Source organism: Hydra viridissima, unplaced genomic scaffold, assembly GCF_058129835.1.
Source record: "Hydra viridissima isolate aposymbiotic clone 2 unplaced genomic scaffold, HvirCarnegie_v1 scaffold_1, whole genome shotgun sequence".
In the NCBI taxonomy this organism is placed as follows: domain Eukaryota; kingdom Metazoa; phylum Cnidaria; class Hydrozoa; order Anthoathecata; family Hydridae; genus Hydra; species Hydra viridissima.
In genome coordinates, this window is record NW_028324300.1 from 19,363,016 (window position 1) to 19,388,527 (window position 25,512).

The 25,512-nt window shown below is 26.8% G+C and overlaps 2 protein-coding genes across 12 annotated transcripts in view; one reads left to right on the forward strand and one right to left on the reverse strand.

The window, feature by feature from the left end:
- LOC149893764 (ATP-dependent DNA helicase PIF1-like) overlaps nt 1–25,512 on the reverse strand; it is a 265,925-nt gene that overhangs the window by 177,297 nt on the left and 63,116 nt on the right. The gene's annotated exons all lie outside the window — the stretch shown is intronic.
- The window catches only part of LOC145195475 (NACHT, LRR and PYD domains-containing protein 3-like), a 95,084-nt gene that overhangs the window by 65,495 nt on the left and 4,077 nt on the right, over nt 1–25,512 (forward strand). Inside the window, exons 1-7 of one of the 11 annotated variants that reach the window (XM_090076316.1) lie at nt 2,370–2,987; nt 8,228–8,359; nt 13,769–13,891; nt 18,455–18,615; nt 19,048–19,348; nt 19,603–19,666; nt 21,011–22,351. In XM_090076316.1, the coding sequence (XP_089932442.1) occupies nt 21,079–22,351 (1,273 nt within the window). In that variant the 5' untranslated portion in view covers nt 2,370–2,987; nt 8,228–8,359; nt 13,769–13,891; ... (2 more) ...; nt 19,603–19,666; nt 21,011–21,078. Of the gene's footprint in view, nt 1–2,369; nt 2,988–3,035; nt 4,284–4,309; nt 4,442–7,230; nt 7,511–7,536; nt 7,683–8,202; nt 8,360–13,768; nt 13,892–17,579; nt 17,923–18,454; nt 18,616–19,047; nt 19,349–19,602; nt 19,667–21,010; nt 22,352–25,512 lie in introns of those variants that run through there. The other 10 variants (XM_090076309.1, XM_090076310.1, XM_090076311.1 and 7 more) reach the window with 10 other exon arrangements.

The window sequence follows — 25,512 nt, forward strand, 5'->3', positions numbered from 1 at the left end:
GAACCGTTAAAAATTACGAAAATTGGAGTGGGAAATATTATTGCATCCACCGTATAGTCCAGACGTAGCACCCTCTGAGTATCACTTATTGAGATCTCTGCAGAATTTTCTTAATTGAATTAAACTAGTTTCAGTAGAAACCTGTGAAAATCACTTTTGCTTAATGTATATACATTTTTTTAGTTTCTCTTATGACCAACATGACATTTGTCATCACGTTATCTTAAGGTGAGATGAAATTAAAAATTACAAAACACACCAAAATAAATTATCTTCTGTCAAACTTGCATTATTTAAAAGGTGTTTCAAACTTTTTTGTGTTAAAGTTGGTGAGGGATTTCTATTTTTGAAACAAAAACTTGTTGTAAAATGAATGCTGTTTGGTATAAAGTTTTTTTTATCGACGTTGTAAAAAAATTTATTTTTCTATGATTCTATATATAATAATCCAAACCAGTATTTAGTGAACTTTTAGTTTCACCGTCAGTTTTATATTAATTAGAGAGAAAATCATCTATGAACGTACAGAAAATAAAACATGAAAGGTTTGTTTTGAAAATCTTTTTTAACTCTGATAAATCTAAAATTGTTTGTCGCGCTATTAATGAAAGATAAATCTTCTTAATGATTCCATTTTTTTTTGTCCACCACGTTTTTTTATTTACGAGTGGAAAAAATATCTTTTAATGAGTTTTATTTTGAAAACTATATTCTCGCATCATATCGAATTAGTTATAAAATTTTAGGTTAATCATGCTACTAGTTCATGACTGCACCTATTATAATGAACAAAAAATACAGGATTTGTTTAAGTCAGGAACTAAGAATAATTAGAAGGGAATGCTAAAATAAAGAGAATTTTTTTCTATAGACGACCGAGAGAGACGATTGTTCTTTCTCTATAGCACATGAAAATTGAACTGAATGCAGATCATACTCCGTATTTTGTGTAAATCTTAATAAACCACACAAAAATGAATATCAAACCACACAAAAATGAATATCAATAATTTTTAGTTAAGCAAAAACTTTATTTTCGTTCTGTTTTAAAGGTTTATTACTAAACCAATTTGACAAGTTCGCGGTCCAACGGCTCTACCAAAAAAAAAAAAAAAAAAAAGTTGTTGAAGCGCATTTAAAAATCTCAAAGTCAATTCTTAACTCTGAGTTTACTTCAATGAAAGGTTGGTGTCTTTGCCAGATTTGACAAGTTTGCTTTTGTGAGCAAATTTTTTAAAACTGGCAGAGATACATAAAGTTGAGAGTTTTTGACGCCACCAAGAGATGACGTAAGTTTAACAAAGAAGCTCCTGCATTGCCTCTTGAGGAGCTTTGCAAAAGATTAAAATGAGACATTTCGAGGTTTCCACTTTCATAATAAATAAGTTGCATAGGTAATACTACAATCACCTGTTTATTACGCCTCTAATACCGTGCATGTCAGTAACGTCCAACAAGTTTAATGACAGAAACTTGTGGTTAACTTTATCAAATGATTTGGAAAGATTGATAAATACTCCAAAGTAAATTCTCCTTTTGTGAAAAAGATTTTTATTTCATTAATTAAGCAGCAGTTTTGATCGTTTTAATTTTTTTTCTTGTTTTTGTGTAGATTTAAATTTTAGTAAAAAATATTTGAAAGAAGGAAAAAACAGTCCAAGTTGCCGATTTTTTTACAGCAATAACAATTTGTACTTAGTATTTAAATCTTTCAGTTGCATTCAAATAGTTTTTCTCAAACCTCAAGATGAATTTCACTTAAATACTTCTTCTTACTTTAAATCACTTAAGAAAACAGAAATAGGAGCGCTTATTGACCAATCAAATTAATATTGAATTAACACAAGTTTTGAAAACATAATTAGATTTCATACAATTGCTACAGTAAAAGATTATTTTTCAGGGTTATAAAATTTCAAGTACCATTAGGGGGTTGTTTCATATAAATTAATATGTAAATGTTACCATTAACATGCAAAAGTTTAATTTATTTGACAAAAATTATTGCTCTGAATTTTTGATTTTATGATATAAAATTGATTAACATTAAACTTGAATAAAAACTTTTTTTTTTATTAGTTAAAGTATGATTTGGTCGCATTTACTTTGTTTTTTAGATTTATGATTTTTTTTTTAGATTTTTTAGATTTGGTCGCATTTACAATGTTTTTTAGATTTAGGTTTTTTTTTAGATTTTTTAGATTTGGTCGCATTTACAATGTTTTTTAGATTTAGGTTTTTTTTTAGATTTTTTAGATTTGGTCGCATTTACAATGTTTTTTAGATTTATGATTGTTATATTTGTTTTGTTGATTATCGTGCTGATTTAAGTCGTTTTGTCAATAAAATTTTGTCAACAACGTGTTAAAACTTATCGTATGTTTTTATCATCTTTTACGTTGATAGTTTTAACTGAAATTTAACTGTTCTCATACTTCGACTACTTAAAATGATTGCAGAAGACTAAATATAAGAAATTCGCGTGAAACCATGTTAAAACTGACAGCAGAGCTCCAGAAAACGAAAAATAGGACAATATGGTATCATATGAATGGAAAATGAGCGAAAAATGCACAAATGATTTATATAAAGTTTTGACTTAAAAAGGCTATATATATATGATAGGTTATATATGTAAACGGTTTGGATTGACGACTATATATAAATAGTTTGGATTGATGAAAAATATGGCGGGTGAGTTAAAATGTGAAATGGCAAAAGTTATATAAAGGTCTAAAATTCGTTTCTTACTAATTTCAGAAGCATGCAAGAAGTTATATAAATTTATCAGAATACTAATTCGTGCAGGAAAACAATCTTTCCGATACAAACTGAAAATTACCTGCCTCCATCTTACAAATTATCTTTCATCATTTTAGAAAAGAAGAGGGGGGGGGGGCATCAACTATATGAATGTAAGGCAGAAAATATGATAAGGATATTAAGAGAAATAGAGAACCATATTGGAAAAAGATGCTGGATCAAAGGTAGATAAAAATATTTTAAAATTTAAAAAATTCTTTTATGAGTTTAATATTTAATTGAATTTATTTTATTATTATAATCTAATTCCACTTTTTGTTTCTCATAATTTGAAGAAAACCAAATCAGTTTCTAGGTTTTATGTAGAACACATATTTCAATAAGCTGTCGTTAGTAGACGAGTTGTGTAAGAGAGTGTGTTCTCCTCCGTATTTGTTTTATGTTTGGTTTTTGCTTCCACTTCTTGTCATCCCGAATAATTTTAACTTAAAGCTAAAGAATTTTGAGCAGTTGTAATAGGATAACGTTCTTTTGGTTTTATATCAATACGTATATTGTGAGAAAGTCTTATGCAGATTAGAAGTTTTTTTCCAATATTCCAACTAAAGTATACATAATCAGAGATTCTGTAAAAGATGACTTTTTTAAAGTTAGATAAAGGAGTTAAATTACTTAATCCTCATTTCTTATTCTTTCATTTAACAGCTTCATTTTTTTTTTTTATTTGACAGCTTCATTTAACAGCTTCATTTTTTTTAAATGTGTAAAAAATTTTGCTTAAACAGGACGCTGAGAAGTTCAAATAGAATGGTATAATGTAAACAGGTGAAGGTCTGAGGTTTTCGTTGAAAATTTTTGTTTTTCTCAATCGATTTCAAAAGGAATTAACTCTCAACTGTTACTTATGAATAAGTATCTTCGGTGGGCACCACGCACGGCTGTATGTCCTTACAGCTTATTTACAGCAAACTCTAACAGCTCTGAAATCTTTGCGATTAATTCATGTCATTTGCAAAATTATACATACTGATACTTGTGCAGATCACGATAATAATCGAAAATCTTAGAGTGTGGTCATAACCGTTTTAGCAAGAATATAAACACGTACTTGAGCAGACCATTAAAAAAACGTCATTCCATTTAATTAAAAAAAGTTTTACAACTTTCGATGAAATCTTTAAGAAACATTGTGATTATTCTTACAATAGAAATTTTCTGTTTCGATTGAGAAAAAACTTTATGTAATTCGAATTTAGCAAGATTTTCCGAAACTTGATATTTTAAAAAATACTTTCAGAAAATAGGTTAAAGAAATAATAAATAGGTTGAATGAAAATATAGACACAAAAAAGTATGACTTATGTTGTTTAAATTAAATCATGTCTATTGGCAATTCCTAAGAGATGTATTTTTTTATAAAGTTTATCAGTTTATTCTTTTTTGATAAATATAATCTTAAGATAAATCATCTGGATATGAAACTGAAAGCTCCATGAAACCTCTTTCCGAAGCGAAACCAAGTAAGTTGTTAGCGATTTATAAAGGTTTTTTTTGTTAAAAAGCAAATTCCTATTGTTTGAATATTGTTTAAATGATTTTAAGTATAAAACTAAAGTTGGACAGTATTATTTCTTTTGAGTTTGATTTTAATCAGCGAAAATATCGAAAGCTTTTTGAGGTGAATATATATTTAAAAAGTTGTATTATTAATTATTTAAAATTTTACTAAAAACTAATTTTACAAAAATCTTCCATAAACAAAATCTCAAATGGTGCTGATGGTCATCCTTGAACTAATATTTTAATTTTGTGTTCAAGTTTGTGTAATTTTAATGTAAAAACTTATCATTATTTGTCTTTTTGGGGGGTTAAAGTTTGGTCTCCCACTTATGTTATTTCCGTTTTTTATTTAAAATATAAAAATTTGTATTTGGATTCTAAAACGTAAAGCAAAACTTCCAGGAGTTCGATTCCTTTCAATTGCTGATTGAAGATTCTGATGCTAAAATAAGTTTTTTTTAACATTAGGTGGCAATGAAAATAATCATTTTTTAAGAGTTGCGTATCAATTACAGTTGCTCAGCATGGTTTAATGATATTTTCTTAATTTTTTTTTTAGTATGAACCATTAGTCTTTGACTTTTTAAAATATAATAACAATAATCAAAAAGAGTAAAAAAGTGAAGTTATAATGTTAAAAAATGTTTCATTATTACAATAAAGAGTTGAGTTTAAAACATTATTTATCATAGAGCTGATTGGTTATCATATTCTCATTCAAACCTTTATATATTTAAAAAAAAAATTTCTTTTCACTGTATCAAATACAAATAATTTAGAAAGAATCAAAATTTACAGCGAAACTTTAAGTCACTAAGCATCGCTGAGCAGATTTTAGATGTTAAACACATTCTTGATTCAAACAAAATCCTGAGGCAAATTTGAGGCTGATTGACACAGTACTTTCTCAAGCATAAAAGTTTAGGATTCTTATGTTTCAATTTCTTTGACAATTTTTTAAAAATAAAGAGGGTAAATTTTATTCTTTCAGCTATATTTAGTGGTACCAGTAAACTCAAGGCCAAATGTGTTCAAAGAGCAGGGATCTGGGAGTCTATGAGCAGATGAAGATCAATTTCAGGTTTCTTGACACAAAGTAAATCACATACGATGGTGTTGCAACTTACCTTATAAATTAGGAACCGTTACTTATAAATTAGGAGCTATTACCTTATAAATTGGGAACCGGAGCAAGTGCCTTGGCTTGAACCTGCTTTTGTTTTAGAGACATGTTTTAAAGAAAATCCGATCTGGTAATTAGCTCCTCACAAATAAATCCGCGTCATGTTTTATTAGTTGGATAGCACTATGCTGGTCAGTTTCTTTTAGAAACAACGTTTTTAAAATTGCACACTTTTCGCACTGGGGTTAAAGATAGTCAGCAGTTTGAAATACTCATAACAGTTCGTTCGGGCCAACCAATTTTATATTTTTAGTTTTTTCCTAGCCTTTATATTTTCAGTTGGGTGAACACTGTGGTAAACACGTACTAACTAAAATACCAACCGTTGTTAGTAGATGTAAAACGGAGGCTTAGAGCTATCGGACCATTCCGGTCGTTGGCGCCTAACTCCCATTTTAAATCTACGACTTCAAGGTTTTTTTATGACATGTGAATCTTGTTTTTAATAGAAAATATTCCCCACTTACAATTTTTCGGAATATGTCTAGTTGTGAAATTATTTGAGAAAATGTTAGGAGGGAAAAGGCTTTCGATTTCACACACTTGAAGCCTGGACAAAATAAAATTAATGTTTTGCTGAAAGTAATCGATTGTGCGCCATTTTTAGTCTTAAATATTTATGTCTGTCACTTTAATATCATGTTACCACTTTTTGGGAGTATTTAAAATATGAATAGATGATTCTATTTGTGTTGTGTAAGACTTCACACTCTTTTTATTCCTATACTTGAGAAAGATAAATTGTCAATTTGGTAGGCATCTAGTTTTAATAAAAATTACTTTTTGGTGACTGAAAAGTTACTGGCTTGAAAAGGTCTTCCCAAACAGGGCTTCACTATTAAAGGGCTGTTTATATGGGCAAAGGATGACCCGATTGCCGTGATCTCGGCAAAAAACAGTGAGATCTCACTTGCCGGGCTCTCTTAATCATATAAACGCAAAATAAAATTAAGTTGTAATAAAGACTACGTCGAGATCTTGGTAAATGGGCTAGCCCTGCAAACAAGCTAGCCCGCTTTTCATGTAAACAGCCCCTAAGTTTGTTTTGTTTTTTTTTAATTCTTTTCGGATTATTTAACGAATATTATTACTTGTTGCGAATTTAATCTTTTTTAAAACTTTAAACACTTAGAAGTAAAAATGTTTACCAAACCAATTTGTCATTTAAAATTCAATAACTAAAAACTGACTTCCTGGTATACAGACGCCACAACTTTAAGTTCATTCAGAAGATAGTTCCTGCCAAAAATCTAAAATAAAATATATAAAAGTCATCAAAAAGTACTTGTAAAAGTCATAAAACTCTAAAAAACTCATAAAATATTTATAAAAGTTATAAAATATTAAAAGATTCATAAAATATTTATAAAAGTCAACATTAAATATTTATGTCTTCATAAAATATTGACAAAAAGTTATCATAAAGTTGCTTTAAAATGAAATAAAAACTTTATGTCAAAAGATGGAGTTTTTTTTTATTGAATAATTATTGATTATTCAATTTATTCAATTAAATCGTTATTTTGATTGAATAAATTGAATTTAAATTATTTTACATGTTTAGACAGACAATTGTAAGATTCCTGAAATAAATTTGTGATGCTTCACATAATTTATATTATTTTGTTTCAACACAGAATTGCTATTTGATTAAATCCATTAAAATTATTTATTGAAAAAAAAAAAAGATTTATGAATGTTAACTTGCCACACCATATTCATTTGGTGTTTTAAACTCTTAAAGAATTCTACTTTTACAAACTTGATAAATTCCAATTTATATTACAAAACTTAAAGAAACTTGTATTTAATTGTTAATGGAAAAATCAAAAACAAATACTTAGCATTTTTTTTTTAGGGATGAGTTGTTTTTAGGAATTGAAAAGGGATTTAAGTAATTAAGATGGAGTTTGCTTGTGATTTTACTGTAAATGTAAAAAAACATTTAGAAGCAATCACCTTAACAAGAGATTTTCACAAGTGATTTTTTTTTTTAGAAGTTAGGTAAGTAAATCCCTTTCACAAGTGATTATCTTACTATTCTTAAAGTAAATATTATAAATTAAGTACTAAATGTTTTATGAAAGTGCCTCCTCATGTATTTCAATATGCAATTGAAGTTCTCCTTTTTTTTTTTTTTAAGGAAAGTTTTGATTTATCTATTCCACAGGATAAGGTACAAGTCACAAAGAAACTATATATTCAAATTTTTTAAATTATAGTACATAAATGTATGCAGGTATTTTAGCAATAAAAATATTTTCTTAGAAACAGTAATTGAGTTGAGAGAGTTTTTCATGAAAACAATTTTTTGTGAAAATGTTATTTCTAAATTACTTTACTGATGAATTTTGACAATTGTGTTAAAAAGAAAAGAAGTTTTTTTATTCATTGATGTTTTCTCAAAGAAAGACTCTCTACTTTTTTTTGTTACATTAAATAACAAATAACAGTAATACAGTAGCAATCTAATACAAATTCTCAGTTACATGACATTCATTTATAGGGAATTATAAAAAATATTTTTGTTTTTATCTCATAAATTATTGATTATTTGTTACATTTCACTTCATTCCACCTTATGCTTGCCAACTTTTCATTATAAGTTTGTTGCAGGTTTTGTTGTGTTTGTCAGTCTTTCATATAAATATAAATTAAAGAACTTAAGATATACATTAAAATGCATTTATTTACAGAACATTCTTGCTTTTGGCACACTAGGTTCTATGGGTAACAGCTGCTGCATTAAAACAAAGGATGAACAAACTATTGTTGACACCCAAGAATATAAAGATGCTCTATACAATGTTACTGACACCAACATGGCATCAGCAAGTTCTTTGAATCATGAAGGTACAAGAAATGTTTAAGAATTTTATTGTACTGTTAAAGAAAATTTTAGTTTTTATGAGAAAATAGTTCTAAGACTTGTTTTAGGTTTTCAGTTTTCACCATCTTTTATTTTTGACAAATATTGATCTTTTTTATATGACACTTAAAAAATGATCAAAGGTATTTAAATAACAGAGCACTGTCAATATTCTGAAGATTGTGAAAATTATAGAAAAAAACATATTGATGAAAATACAAGCAGCCTAGAATGAACTATTATGTTAAATATATTCATTTTAAATATTTTGTTTATTTGTATATGCATGTATGTGTATATGTATGTTTATTTATATGTTATGTATGCATCTATGTATGTTTGCAAATTGAACATTATATATTCATGTATGTAATAAAATATTATGTAACGCACATAGCATAGAGGTTGTAATAAGTAACAGGTTGTTCAAAAACCATTATGATTTTTACAATTTTTATGATGCAATAATATTATTAAATTATTTGTTGTTTTTTTTTTAAAGAAAAAGATAAAAGTTTATGATAAGAAAACAAATTGGTTAAAGTTAAATCTTTAAAAACTGTCCCTGGCATTTTCAAACTTTATATACAAAAATTTTTGATTTCAAAGTTATCCATTTCTTGTTGTTTTTGTTATCCATTCAATCTTGTTTTTCTAAAGTTGTTACTTAACTTTAAATGATGAAATGTGTTTAATAAAAATTTATCAAAATTGTTTAATTTACTTTTAAGTTTAAGTTTTTCAAGTAATTTTCATTGCTTCTTAAGTTTATCACATGAATGAAGTTTTCTCTGTCTTCTGATTGAAACATTAAATAAATCTAAAAATATTGCAATATTTTTGTATTGTAATATTGGATTGTAATCTTCAGTTAAAAAATTGATGGAACAGTTTTAGTATATTAACATATTTCCTTATATAAAAAAACAAAAAAAAAGAGGCTGCATAAATTAAAGTTTTGTTCAGTTGAAGAGAAATTTTACTTGCAGAGTGTCTTTTACACTTAGCTAAAAAAAATTTTTTTAAAATTTAATTCTGTTTTTATAAATGTTTTACATTCTCTATGTTTAAAGAATGCAATTTTTACATTAACAACTTATTACACAAAATAATTATCAAACTGTTATTAAAAAAGTAAGAACCTCACAAGATTAAAAATCAGAAGTGAATGTGTTAATACTCTTGAGTATATTTTTAAAGTTCCAACCATGTTAAACCTCAAATGGACAAAGCTACCACCTAAACATACTTCAAACTAGATAAAACTCTGGATTTTTGAATTTTTATTTATTTAGCATGCAGAATGTTATGTCTGTAGAGAAAATATTATGAGTCTCCAACATATGATGCTTAAGTAATTGTATTGAAAAAGATGAATAGGATAAAAGCAAGTACAGTTTTAATTTTTTATGAATAAAAAGCTTTTAGTTATTATTTTTTTATTGAATAGCAGCCTCAGTGACAGTTAGAAGCTGTGTTAAAAATGTTTCATAAAATGCCAGTTTTTTTTGCTTTGGCAGAAAAATCTTTTATTGTGCATCCGAAAAGTGTTATCTTTTTTGAAAGTGAATTAAAAGATTTTGAGTTAAAAAACTGAATTAAAAGGTTGCTATCACAGTTTATAATGCTAACATGTCAATTTAAAAGTGTTTTTTTACTTAAGTTTAAGTAAAGATTTATTAGTGCTTTTTTAATAAAAGTTAATTTCTCACAACGTTTCTTTTAATTTATCACAACAAAATGATTGATCTAAGTCATTTTTTTTTTTATAAAAGTAAGTTTTAGGTTAATCATTAGATTATGAGAAAAAACTATTAAATTTTTGCATTAATGAAATACAAAGATTTAATATATATAATAGTGATCATAGAAATTGCAAACCCCATAATATTTTATTGCAGTTTATAGCAGGGCTGTGGAGTCGGTAAGCTGCTGCTCCAACTCCGACTCCTTGATTTTATTATGGATCGACTCCCGACTCCAACTCCTTCATAAGTAACCAATATGTAACAATAAATTTACTGTAGTACGATGTTAACATTGGCTATTTCATCAATATGATACAAATAATCCAACCACTTAGTGCTTTAAACAAAATTTATTAGAAAACAATTTCTTTGCAAACAACTTTTCTGAACTCTTGTTATGCAATAAACTCTTTTGCAGCCGCTAATAACATTATGAATTTGTCAAAATCATGATTGAAATATTGTCAGTTGGACAGAAAGAAATTGTTCTTCTTTAAGTTCATATTCTTTAAGAATCTTTTCTACTAAGACCTGGAGAAATTTGCTGGTATGATGAGCTTTGGTGTCTTTTTCTGCCAATGTCTTGATAACTACTTCATTTTTTCAAAACAAAATTAGACATTGGTTGCAAAATAGTTCACTCTGTTAAGAAACACAAAGGGTCCCATGAGAGATTCTTTAAGTTCATCTTTTTGTTTAACAGCTTCTTCAATCACTAATTTTCTACTACTCTCTCTCTCCAGAGAAACAAAGTTAATTGAATACTTACAGTCTTTCTAATGCAAAGTTAATTGAATACTTACAGTCTTTTTGTTTGTGGAGTAGCTCTTTGGTACTTGGTGGTGGCACGCCTAGCTTTCTAGAAAAAATATGCAGCACAGTGTCAGACAATTTAAGTCAGGAGTTGGAGCATCATAAAGTTATCTAGTTTAAGGGATGGTAGAGGAGAGCGCAAGGGAGGTGATTTATGATTCTCAGTGATAAGCAACAAAATACCCTATTGCTTATCACTGTTTTAAAGGCCTTAAAATAATATGTCAAACTCCTTGTCCTCCAGTTGTTGTAAACTACAATTCCCATTGTGTCTGGATATTGTACAGCTTTCAGAGCATCTTGGGACTTGCAGTTTTGTAACAACTGGAGGGCTAGAGTTTGATACTTGTGCTTTAGACTGACAGAACATAAAAAATTTTAATGAATAACATCTTTAAAATCCTTATGAGAATTATGAAACTTTGAAAGATTTTTCTTAAACTAAACTCAGAGTCAGTACAATTTTTCTGACTCCAACTCAGCCAAAATGAGCTCCAACTCCACGACTCCAACTCCGACTCCATAGCCCAGATTTATAATATGTTTCTGTTTTTTATTTTGATGGGATTTCTTATGATAATTTACAAGCTGAAACTTGCGTTATTGTTTGGGCGTAAAAATGACAGTGTGACAATAAAATGAAAAATCTTGAAGCTTGAATGTGCTTGAAAGCAAAAATATTTTCCTAATAATTGTTAAAAAAGTACTGCAACCAAGAAAAGCAGACAGTTAACCTCTTTTGAATATTTAGAATGTGTCTCATTTTGACAATATTGCTTGACCTTCAAGTTGTTAACTAATGGAAATAAGTATACTAGACATGTCCAAAAAACAACTTTTTTAAAAAATGTCTGAGCACAGCTGCTAAATGTGTTCTATGTAATAAATAAATACTAAATTTAAAAAATTTTTGAATAAAAAAAATTTTTAGGGGTCGCTCAAGACCCTTAAACATCAGACGAGTCCCTAATATTTTGAAAAAAAAAGTTTTTTAAAACCATATCATGTTGGGTCTCAAAAGAAGTGAAATTTTATAAAAATTTCAAAAATAATAAAAAAAGTTTATAAAAAACACAAATTAAAAAGTTTATTAAAAAAAACTTTAAAAATATGCACTTTTTTATTTTTTGTTAAAAAACGATAGTTTTTAATTCATAAAATTTGAACTGGTAATTTTTATATAAAATAGTTAATATTTTTGAAATTTTTATAAAATTTCACTTCTTTTGAGACCCAACATAATATGGTTTTAAAAAACTTTTTTTTTCAAAATATTAGGGACTTGTCTGATGTTTAAGGGTCTTGAGCAACCCCTAAAAATTTTTTTTATTCAAAAATTTTTTAAATTTAGTATTAATTTATTACAAAGAACACATTTAGCGGCTGTGCTCAGACATTTTTAAAAAAAGTTGTTTTTTGGACATGTCTAAAGTATACCTTAAGATTCTTCAAACTGTTGGAGAAAAACTTTCCAACAGTATACCTTATTTGCTAAAACCGCTAGTTTCACATCAGCTGTGCCAATTTTTTTGAAATTTTTTACCAGTTTTAACTAATAACTATTTGTCCTTAATCAAGCAACCAAGACAAAAAGATATAATGAAAATAATAAATACAATGGGATAGCATTAAAGATTAATAAATATAGTAAGGAAGGAGGAAGGGGGAGTGGTAGTGGTAGTAAAGAGAAGATAAAATGGAAATTTAAATGTCCAAAATTTTATTCTTGCTACCATTCTTCTGTTTTAAATACATATCTTCTGAAGTATAAAAATACATATCTTCTGAAGTATAAAAATACATATCTTCTGAAGTATAAAAAGATATATCTTCTGAAGTATAAAAAGATATGAACATAAAACATTCATTAAAAAGTTTTTCGTGAAATATTTATCAGAAGCTAAATCTAAAGAAAGTTATTATTGTGTTTAAAATGAAAAAGAACAATTATATTGTAGCTGCCATACCAGGAAAAATTGTTTGAGTTGATATATCACCATAGTAAGGTTACTATTTTCCAAAACAAATGTTTTGGCTTGAATTGGGATTTTAAATATATACATATATATATGGAAAATGAAATCAGAAAAGTTCTAGCCCCCTTTTTGAGTATGCTCAACTTTGTGTCTAAATTTGAATTTTTTTTTTCCCATTAAAGTGTTGTATTTATAAAATTTGTTGTTTAACAACAAAATCAAAAACCTTCAGTTTTAGTTTTCTGTTCAAAATGAACTTTTTATAGTTGCTAGTATTCTTCTTACAGGATAAACTATATTAAAACACCAATCTACAATAAATGAGATTTTTAAATTAATATTTCTGTCACTAAGTAAAGAGGTTGAGAAAGACAACATGATATGTACAATGAATGTGTTAAAAAAGTTTCATGAAATATCAGTTTATTAAACTTTACCTGGAAAAATTGTTGATTGTTTATCCAAAAAATTTAAATTTGAAAAAATAACTGAATGAAAAGGTTGCTGCTTTAGTATATGATGTTAAAATGCCAGTTTAAAAGTGTTTGGACAGTCCTTCACATAAATAAAATTTAAAAACTCAATTTGAATGCTATTTGCTTGATTGTCATTGAGTTTTTGCTGGTGAGAGTTGTGACTTAGTGATTTCTCTTTTAATTCAAATCTCTTTATTTTATTGTCTGTTTGTGCTTTTTGTTTTCCCAAACATAACTTTAAAAAAATGTTTGAGTACTTTGCAGACTTATAAAATGATTCAGTATATTTGTTAAAGTGATATGTGTAAAGTTATATAAAAACTGTATATATATATTAAAATATGATATTTTACAGAACATTCTTGCTTTTGGCACACTAGGTTCAATGGGTAAAACCTGCTGCATTAAAGCAGATGGTAGGCAAAGTTTTGTTGACACCCAAGAGCTTAACAATGTACTATACAATCCTAACACCACATCAGCAAGTTTTTTGGATCATGAAGGTACAAGAAATGCTTAAGAAATTTTTTTTTATTGTTTAGAAAAATTTCAGTTTTTATGACAATAATTACAACACTTGTTTTAGATTTTCAGTTTTCACCATGTTTAATTTTCAACAAATATTCATAAATTTTACTGATTGCTCATCCCAAAAATATAAAGTTTGTAATAAGGCTGTCATGAAATCAGGGAATGATTTTTACACACTCTAACTTTTGAAAATACAATCAACCTGAGATAAATTGTTATTTTAAATATATTCATGTTAAATATTTTGCATGTTTCCATATGAATGTATGTGTATATATGTGTTTATTTACAGGTTATGTATGTATCTGTGTAAAGGTGAATCTCATACATAATTATTCATGAATCTTATTTCATGTACAAAAATAACAAAAATTTATCAAAATTGTTTAATTACAAGTTTAACAAATGATAAAAGTTTTTTCTGTTTTCTGACTAAAAATGTTAAGCTATTAGAGTGTAATCTTCCCTTAAAGAGTTGATTTGAAAAGTTTATTTTTAATTGACATTTAATGTAGCAAAGTAAAAAAAGAGGGTGCATAAGTTAAATTATTCTCCAGGTAAAAAGAAATTTAACTGAGTGTTGTTAATTAGCAAATGCAAATATTTCTTAAACTATTTTTTTTTTTTTATAAATATTGTACTGTCTTTATATAATGGAACACTCAAAATTAATTTCATGTGTAAAGCGTATTAGTAACTGTATACACAAAATAATTATCATAAACTGGTATATTATATATTCCCAAATCATATTAATATAGTCATATTAATATATTCACAAATCTCAAAAGTTAAAAAAATGAGCAGCAAATGTTTCAACAATCTTAAGTTTTTTTTCAAAGTTAAAAACAAACCAAACTTCTTAAGGGCAAAGCTACCTCCTAAACGAGCTTCAAATTACAGATAAAAATCTTCACTTTTGGATATTTTATGTGAGGAATAAAATGATATCTGAAGTAGATTAATTTTGAAATATTTATCCTCTTCTTTATCTTGTATGACTTATTCATTTATCAATAAATCAATCTTGATTTCAAAAGAAACATGTTTCTAAATTTAAATGCTGTTACATTTAGCTTTATTTCTCCTCCCCCCTCCCTTCCCCCCGTTTACCCTTATATTTGCATCTTGTTGACAATTAGATTTGTACAGGAGAAAGTATTCATGTCAGTTTTTTAATTTCAGTTCTCATAGTCAGTCATTCATTTAATTAAAGTTTAAACAACTTAAGTTTTGTGCAGTTTATTTCATTCTCAAGTTGTTTGTGATGATGAGAGTTGTGACTCTTGTTTCAGTAAAACTTCTCTACTTCATAGTCTTCATGCTAAAATTGATAATTAAGCATATTGGAATGTGTTTATTTTCTGGTTAAAAGTTGAAGAAAACATTTTTTACAATTCTTAGAGTACAGAAGGCAATAAATAATTTTTATTTAGGAATGGATGTAAGGATAGTGAATAATTTAAAAGATAAAGTGGCATCATAATGGAAAATATTTGCATGTAGCACTAGTTTTAATTATGTAAATACTGTTGTTGATCAAATTGATCATAATGTGGATGTTGCTGTTGATAAAATAAATTATGATTTTTGTCAAGAGAAAATCTAAAATTGAAGTTTTCTTAAAAAAACTTTATCAACAATGTCCAAATGATTAAGTTTTGAGTTAATTTGTACTAGAACTAAAAGATGTTTTTAAAAACATTTTAAAGCAATTCATCTAAAGTCTTATGTATTTTTGTGTGCAGAGACCATATCTAGTATCAGTTTTTTACTATCCGCAATTCTCTCTGATTGACATTTTATTACATATTTCTCAATACAGATAATTTGATACCTAAAGATTTAAATGCCAAAGTTCTTTGTAATAGGTTACAATTTTTATTTACAATATTATAAAATTACATCTCGTTAATTTTTGGTGCTTATATTTTAACATTTCATATCCCTTTTTTCTGTAAAGTTTCTTGTAAACCTTTTTCTTGGATGTGATACATTTTGTTGTTCTCTATGAAATGACCAACAGTAATCATCAATTATGTTGATATTCCACCTTCCTTGACATGGTTTTGTTATCTCTTTTATGTCCTAATTAAAATGTTTTTGAAAAAGTTTTTTAAAAAAAAGTCAAGATGGTTGTGCAAGAAGTAAACTTTAGGCCTCAGCAGACAACTCATCTATCATATTAGCTACAATAAGTTCATAGTTAGGAGCTTTTATATTGCCTAAAAACTTCATAACTACTATTCACAGCTTCTTTAAATGATATCAAAGCCTTTTTTTTTTCTATTGTATTGTTGTTTTAAAGTTGCAGTGAAGCTTCCCATCGTAAATCCCTTTTTGCAGTTTAGCTTCTGAAAAATTAGAAAGTTTTTACAAATATTTAAAACACTCACCATCTTTAGACAAAGCTTGACAAATGTAAAAGAATCATATTTAGGGTCTATTAAATTTATTTATTATAATTTATTAATATACAATTATCTTCTATGTCTGCATGTTTCATTTAAAACACATCAGTAACTGCCAAAAGCAGTTACTGATGTGTTTTAAATGAAACATGCAGACATAGAAGACGAAAAGAGCAAGGACAAGAAGGTAGAAATTGACATGGATATAGAGGAGGAAGAAGATAATGATGTGGATTTAAATGTACCTTTTGTCCTAGACATGGTTGAATTGAATCCTAGAAATATGGCTCCAGATATACTAGTTCTTATATCTAAAGTCAGCTATGTTGTGAAAAAATTTAGAAAATCCCCTGTAAAAAACAATTTTATTCACAAAAAAGTTCAAGAGAAGTATGGCAAAAAAACTCTCTTCTTATAGATGTAAACACAAAATGGAGCAGCATGATGATCATGATCAGGAGATTTCTCCCGGTTTTAGATGTTGTTTATGTTGTTTCTAAAGAGATTGGAACAAACTTTGAGTTTACCAGTGAATAAATTGAACTTTTGAACATTAAAGTTTTGAATCTTGAGCCATTAGAAATTGTCTTGAAAAAAATTTGCAGCAGAGAAGCTATTTTGTTTACTACACATGGAGCTATCCATGTCATTATCAGCAAGTTAGAAGATATTAACCCTATCTTGCAGGAAGCATGAAAGAAGCTGTATTAAAAAGATACAGAGAAAAACAACAGAGCAATTTTCTTGCTTTATTAAGACATTTGAAATAACTGACTCAGTAAGAAACCTAGAGCTTTCTTACAACAGTTCATCAAATCCTGAGAGTTAACTGAACCTGCTATTTGAAGAAGAATTAGATTTGACCATAAGTCAGTCTCTTGCTGGAAAAGATAGCAGTGATAAAAAATTCAAATCATTGTCCAAAGAGTTCAACCTTTGTATGTAAGTAATGGTAAAAGAACAAAAAAAATTTAAAGACACTATTGTCGACACTTAAAACTATTACTCCAACTTTTGTTGAAAGTGAAAGAGCATTTAGTGCTGCCGGTTGCTTTGCTACAAAGAGAAGGTCACGAATAAGTGCTAAATTCTTTGATAGTTTTTGCTTTTTGAAAGGTTATTTCTTATATATATATATATGTAATATATAAAAAGATGAAAAACAAATATCTTTAAAAAAATAATTTACACTTTTTTGTTTAATTTTTCAGTGGGTAAAAACCCCGGTAGTTTTTATAAAAAACCGGTAAATATTTTTTCCATAAAATAACCATGATTTACCAGTAAATATTTACCGGTAATTTACAGATTCCCAATTATAGTACCAAGGTGGATAGTACTGGTAATTGGGACTGCTTTAATTGATATGACTAGGTTTGTTTAACAGCATAGTTCCATCAGCTGACATCAGCTGGTTGATCAAAAACTAATGGTGGCAGTTTTACAAGGTAAGATTAAACTTGGATGAAAGAAAATGAAATAAATTGATAAACTTGGCCAACATGATCACCAGATTTGAATTAAACTAAATCTATTTTGGGTTGGATGGTGAAATAATTATTCAATATCAAATAAATAACCTAAAGCAAGAAGTAGATACTTTTTAGTGTTCTTTTGTAAAAAATAATTTTTTTTCATACTTTCCTTTGTTTCAAACGTAGTTTTAAAGAACTTATGCAATGGAAATTTTTTGAAACAAATCAGGGAAAGTGGGTCCAGTTTTCATATTTTTTCCCTAATTCATTTTTGAGTAGCTGTTCCAGAAATATTGTAAAATTCCATTGTGGATATGCTTTTCGGTAGCATATCCACAAATTTAATTTACAACATTATTGTTCACGTTTGATTTGCTATCAATGATGCATGCAATTTCAACATGAAATTTCATGAGAAGTTCTTCTTTCCTTTGCAAATTTTATTACTCTCACAAATTTGCGTTTGCGTATGTCAAGTCATGTTTATGTTCCCACAACCTTCTATGAACTAAATGTAAACATTCATAATGCTATTATTTGTGAAGATTTCTTTGAATTTCCTACTGTATCAATGTATATTATGTGGCTAGAAATTTTTTCACATGTAAATATAACATTTAGCTGTAAATAGCATAAATTCTATTTATAGGTGAACCATTGGTATCTCAAGTTGATTTGGAATGTGGTAAAACAGCTGTTTCTATACCAGTTGATCATAATTTATCCCAACCTGCACTAGCATCACCTTCTAATGGAGGATCACCAAGACGAACTGTCCTTTATAATTACTCAGCTGCTGGTGACAATGAGGTATATTTTTGTATATTCTTATTTGTATTATATCATACTTTAAAAAATATATTATGCTTTTAAAGGCATGGTATATGTTTTAAATATTATTACTTTTTAAACCAAGGGATAATAAGGGGAGTTAGACCATTTACCATAATGGTAGAACGGTTTGCATAATTTTTTAAAAAATTGGCTGTTTACAAGTCATTAGTGGCCCCTTCCTCCTCCCCCAACCTCTAACTTTTTTAAGCAAAATTAAAATTAGTATATTCATCTAAAAGTTTTAACTTTCTTTTTTACAAAAACATTCATGCTTTAGTATCTGGTAAAGTGGAAAAATAAGATTGTTTTCACTTTAAGAATTTCTTATTATACTTTTTACTCTATTTTAACAAATGGTATTGGAAAAATTCAGAGAATATTTATAAAGTTGTTTGTTTTTTTTTTCAGGAAAAACTTAATGTGATGAAAGATCAAGCAAAAATGAGTGATATCCTTGACAATTCAGAACTTCTATTAAAATTAGCAATAATGATTGGGAAAGACTGGCAGAAATTGGGACGCTTCTTATCAGTCAGTATTAATGAACTTGATGTGATAGATGCTGACTATTATGATATGGAAGAGAAGGCACACAGAATGTTTAATGCATGGAAAAACCAACAAAGGTTTCCTACATTAAATGTTTTAGCGAATGCAATATACAAGATAAATAGATTAGATTTGATAAGAGTGATGGAAAAGTTATCAAGTACAAACTTATTTTTTTAATACATTTAAAGTAAAAATTCTTGTAGAAATTCTTTTTTCTTTTTTTCTTTTTCTTTTTCTTTTTCTTTTTCTTATTCTGAAAATACTCTGAAGGTAATAAACATAGTAAATAGATTCTTAAAATGTTTCTCTCTTATATTTTGCTTTTTGTAGTAGAAGTTGAAATTATTTTTTACACAAACAATATTTAGAATGTTTAAGTGTGTTGCTCATTTTTGATAAAATACTTATTAGATAAATCATTTGAGGTAGAAAACTCAGTGAAGCCATCCATTGAAGATAAAGTAGGTTAGTTGTTGTAAGTTATTTGGCAGTATGCAAAATCTTATTGTTTGAATATTTTTTAAATGTTTTTAAACATCAGATCACATCAACAAAACATTTTTGCAGTTGAGATTTTAACTCATGCAAGAATTATTTCCATTCAATCAGTTCTATTAAATATTTTTTTTGATTAATGATTAAATGACATGATTCCCATCCATTCCCATCAATTGTAAGGGAACCCAGGGTAATTTTGACAGGTTTAAACAACTCTAATTAGATTAAAATATTCTCAAATGAATTATATTCTCCAGTTCTACTGCATGGTAGAACTCTTTCTCTACTTTATTACAATAATTTTGTCCAAGTTCAGGGAAGTAAACTGGAGTTTTTTTTCAATTTCCAGCACAGAATAATTTTTCTAACATCACATATAGATATGCCAAGCAAAATTCTAAACATAAAGTTTGAAAACTAAAAAAAATAAAAATGCATGAAAATAAACATGAAAATAAATCAAATTAAACATGAAAATAAATCAGTCTTATTTGGTGGTTGATTTTTATTATTATTTTTAATTTTATTATTATTTTTATTATTATTATCATTTTTGTTATTCTTATTATTTTTTTTATTGTTAGTATCATTAATTTTATTATTACGACTATTATTATTATTATTGCTATTATTACTATTATTACTATTGTTACTATTGTTATTATTATTATTATTATTACTCCTATCATTGTTATTATTATTATTATTATTATTATTATTATTATTATTATTATTATTATTATTATTATTATTATTATTATTATTATTATTATTATTATTATTATTATTATTATTACTCCTATCATTGTTATTATTATTATTATTATTATTATTATTATTATTATTATTATTATTATTATTATTATTATTATTATTATTATTATTATTACTCCTATCATTGTTATTATTATTATTATTATTATTACTCCTATCATTGTTATTATTATTATTATTATTATTATTATTATTATTATTATTATTATTATTATTATTATTATTATTATTATTATTATTATCATTTATATTATTCTTGTAGTTATTTGTGTTTTTGGTCATTGTTCTGTTGAAGCAAAAAAATTAATTCCTCATCTATGTTTTTGAGGTGAATGTTTTAAACTTGTGTCCAATACAGCAATTAACAAATTAGTATTCATTGTTTTATCAATAAATTATAATTTTCCAACAACTTTCCAAATTTGCAACCCCATACCATATAATGTTTGTGCATTAACTGATTGAGGTGTTTAGCATATAAAACTGGGCTGTTATGGTTAAAAGAAACTTCATAATGGTACCTTTATATGAAAACTTTTCTTTTTAGATATAAGCAAAGCACTGAAAACCTATTATCTTAAAATCTATAAAACAACAGAGCAACTTGTACATAAAATGATAACCCCTATTGATGTTGAACTTTCTGATAAGTTTGTAGAACTAACTTTGGTTGATGCAAATGAAGTGGAAAAAGATGCTGCGAATAATTCTGAAGGAAAAGATTTTCTTCAAAAACATTTGAGTCATGAACGAATATGTTTGCAAAAAGTGTTATCAGTAAATTCCTCTTTACTGTTGATTTCTGGGATTGCTGGTATTGGAAAAACATTGTTTCTTAAGAAATGCCTACTTGATTGGGCAAAGGGTTCAATATGGAAAAGTATAGATCTAGTGTTTTTTCTGGAATGCAGACAGTTAAATCTAAATGATGGTATTGGCAGCATTGATAAGCTGCTGAATTTTTTTTACAAAGATTTTGTTAAAGGCTTTAATATTTCTCATCTCTCTATGTTGTTTTTGGTAGATGGGTTGGATGAGTTTTTATGGTTAGATGAACTTTTAAAACACGATTCAAAAAAACTTAGTCAACATCCCATTGTTAATGCATTAGCAGATACTTTAAACTTTGGTAAAGCCAAATTTATTATTGCTGGAAGAGTTGATGCAATATTAAAATGCAAGAACTGGAATAAGAAAGAAAAGATAGTCATTCAAATAATGGGTTTCAATAATGATGGAATTAATGATTATATAGAGAAAAACACACACAAAAATCAAGCTGAAAGTGAAAATAATGTACTTGAAGAATCTTATGCTGCAAAAGCAATGGCATCTGTGCCATTTTATTTAACAGTAATGTGTTCAATCATTACTTCTACATCGGAAAAGTATTATTCATTTAACACTATGACGGAGTTATACTGCTGCAATTTTTTATACTTTTTACAAAAACACATTAACAAAAATAAGGAACCAATTTGGAAGGTGATGGAAAGTGCAAGTGTTAAGGAATATATTTGTAAAATTTGTAAAATTGCTTTTAAGTTGCTGAAGCAAGGCAAAGTTATTTTCACTGACTCTAAAAAGAAACAGATGGGTAACTTTAATGATCATGATGATGATAAAGTATTCCGTTTCATTAAAAAAATTGAGTCACATGCTGGTTATCGGTATCAGTTTGTTCACATCACTTTAATGGAGTTTTGTGCATCTGTACATGCATACATTTGTTTAACTCCAAGTGAGATTATGAGAGACAAAAGAATTCGAAGTTTATTGCCAATGATATGTGGATTAGCTAATAGAGATTCCAGCTGCTTTGTAAATTTTATTGCCAAAATAAAGAAGTCAAGAGAAGAAAAGCATTCGTTGTTACTAGAAGTCCTTAGTAAGTTTAAATACTAAGTTATATCTTTTCCTATTATTTTACTTTGTGGATTTATAAGATATTTCTTGTATAGTCCCAGGACAGAGAGTTTTCAAAAACTGGTTGAAATTTTTTATTGTTTTTTACCTTTTTGGTAGGCCTTGCAACACATTTTTATGTGTTTGAGATTAGTGTTTTAGTTTGCATTTATGTTGCGTTTACTTGTTTGGTTGTAAGGGGTAAGAGAGGACAGAATACAATGTGATGTGTGAGGTAAAGTTTTGCATATTTGTTCAAAGATCAATCAGAGATCTTAATAATTTACTTTGAAATAACAAACTGAAAGTGTAAATAATGTACTTGAAGAGTCTTATGCTGCAAAAGCAATGATGATGATGATGATGATGATGATGATGATGATGATGATGATGATGATGATGATGATGATGATGATGATGATGATGATGATGATGATGATGATGATGATGATGATGATGATGATGATGATGATGATGATGATGATGATGATGATGATGATGATGATGATTGTGATGGCAATGGCAATGACAATAATGATGATGATGATGATGATGATGATGATGGATGATGATTGATGTTGGTGTTTTTATGATAGCAAGCACTCACTACAAAAAAATTGTGAGTTTTTCATTGAACTTACTTCTAAACAATAATAATGAAGGTGCTAATATAATAAATAATAAAAACAAAAATAATAATAAAATCAATAATAGTAATGATTTGTTAAGTTAAAAATACTTTTCCACTGAAAAAAAATGAAACAACAAAAGAATGATAGCCACCAAAAACTTGTTATCTTTAACATATGCAGTGTAATAAAGTTAGAAAAAATACTTTAAAGGAGGATAAATTATTCAATATTTAAAAGATGTTTCTCATACAATATAAAACAATTTTAAAAGAAAAATGTTTTAAAAAATGTTGCATTTTTGTTTTCATGTAAACAGGGTCTTAGTATAATCAACAGTTTGAGATTCAAAGAAATTGAGTTTGAATCTCAAACTGTTGATTATACTGAGAAACTGACTTCATGCTTTTTCAGATTGAACAAGTGGTTTTAGCTTATTGCAGTTTTTAGTTAAAATAAAAGACTTATTAGGCTTTTAATAAACATTTTAAATGTTTATTAAAATATTTTAATAGCATTCGCGAATACTATTTTGAAAATTTTTTTCATACAACTTTGTTATTTATTATGTAAAACTAATCTTTCTTCAAGTGAATTATGCGGGTTTTTTTAGTTTAAAGATTGCAGTGTACTTAACACACTTGCTGCTTATTTCAAAGTTTATTTAGTCAAAACAATTGAACAAAATTAGAGCAAAACAGAAATATTATGTTAAATTTTTAGATGAGGTAATAACTTTTTCCTTCACTCTTGTACTTGTATTTTTTGAATAAAAGTATGTAAAATCTATAATTAGATTAATTATATATATACATACATATACATATATATAAGATATAATTTTTATATATAGGTATAAAATTATTGTTTTTCCCTTCAATTTAACTTTGTTAAATTGAAAAAAAAAAATTATATTTTGGGCTGTGACAGATGTTTTAACATCTCTTACTGCTCAAAAGATCATTTTTCTACTTCAAAATTGGTGACAAGGTTGTTAACTTCAAACATTTGGTTATAGTTTGTTTTTTCAAATTTAATATTCAATAAAATTCCTTTATTAGAAGTTAAAAATAGTTTCATCAATGTTAAAGCAAATTCAAGTTAATTAAAGTTAACTTAGAAATAATGTAATCAATGCCATCTCAATTTATTCAGTTGAAGTTACGAAAAATATTTTTAAGACTTTTTTTTGTAAAACTTCAAATCGCAACTTGTTTTTAAAAAATGCTTTTAACAAATGGTTTTTAGAAGAACAGTTTTTGAAATAATTTAAAAATTAAAAACATGATAAAAAGAAAATCTTTTAGCTTAGCAGTGTAAAATAAGTTTAATATGCATGCTCCAATCAATAACTGCCACAGAGAAAATCAAATAATTTATATTTTGATTTTGTTAACATCTTTTTGATGTGTTCTTACTCTGCTTTAAATGTTATATCTTTATTGTTTCAAGTTTATGTTGATGTTTACTTTATATGTTGTATTATTTCCAGTAAAAAGTACTGCTACACATTATTAACTAAGGTGTCTACTCATCAACTTAGAATAAATTAAGATTAAGTAATTTTTTTAAGTTAAATTTTAGGTAATTAAATTCTAAATAATTTAACCCCCTTATATAAAGTTGTATAAAGTGAAAGTATGAATTTATTTTCCTTTTAAGTGTTTATTACAATTTAAGATTTACAAAATTTAAATTGTTTATCCTCCTTTAAAATATTAAAAATTCTGCAGATGTTTAAAGTAAATTAAATCACTTGTTAACAAGACATTTTTAAAAAAACATATTGACCAGTATTTGCAACAAATGCTCCTTTAAAAAAGATTTCAGACATGAACATAACATATATCTGTTAATCATATTAATATGCATATCAATTTAAAAATGAAAGGTATATGTTTTTTGCTTCAAGATTCTTAAATATATGTCAAAATGAATAAAATAATAAAAAATATTGATTTTTAAAAATAGATTAAAGTAATCGTTTAAACGGTATGCACAGTTTAAAGGTGGTTATATTGTTTTTGACCATAAAAAATTTAACTCCAATATTTGACTTTATTACACGACCAGAATTTTTTTTTTTTTTTGATCACAGAAAAATGCCAATTTTGACTTTTGAAGATTACAAGACCATAACATAATTAAAATTTTGGACAAAAATGTGCATTCCTTATTACCAGGGAATGAATAAGTATTGATATGTAAATGTACGCAATCTATAATATAAATCCTTTTTGATCTTTATTTTGAAATCGACTTATATAAGCGTTCCAGAGGCAGGAGGCGTTTTTAATGTTTTGTAGTTTCTCTACCATTTTAATGTTTTTGACCATAATGTGGTCTCTTTAACGATGTCAAAAGGTTATTAACAAAATGCCATGTTAAGAATAGCTTAACAAAATATTAATGTTAGTCTTAATTTTTTGATGTTTCTATGATCACAACTTTCTATTGCACTTTGTAAAGTTTTCAATAATTAGTTATGCTTCAGTTAGAAATGATTTTTTTCTCT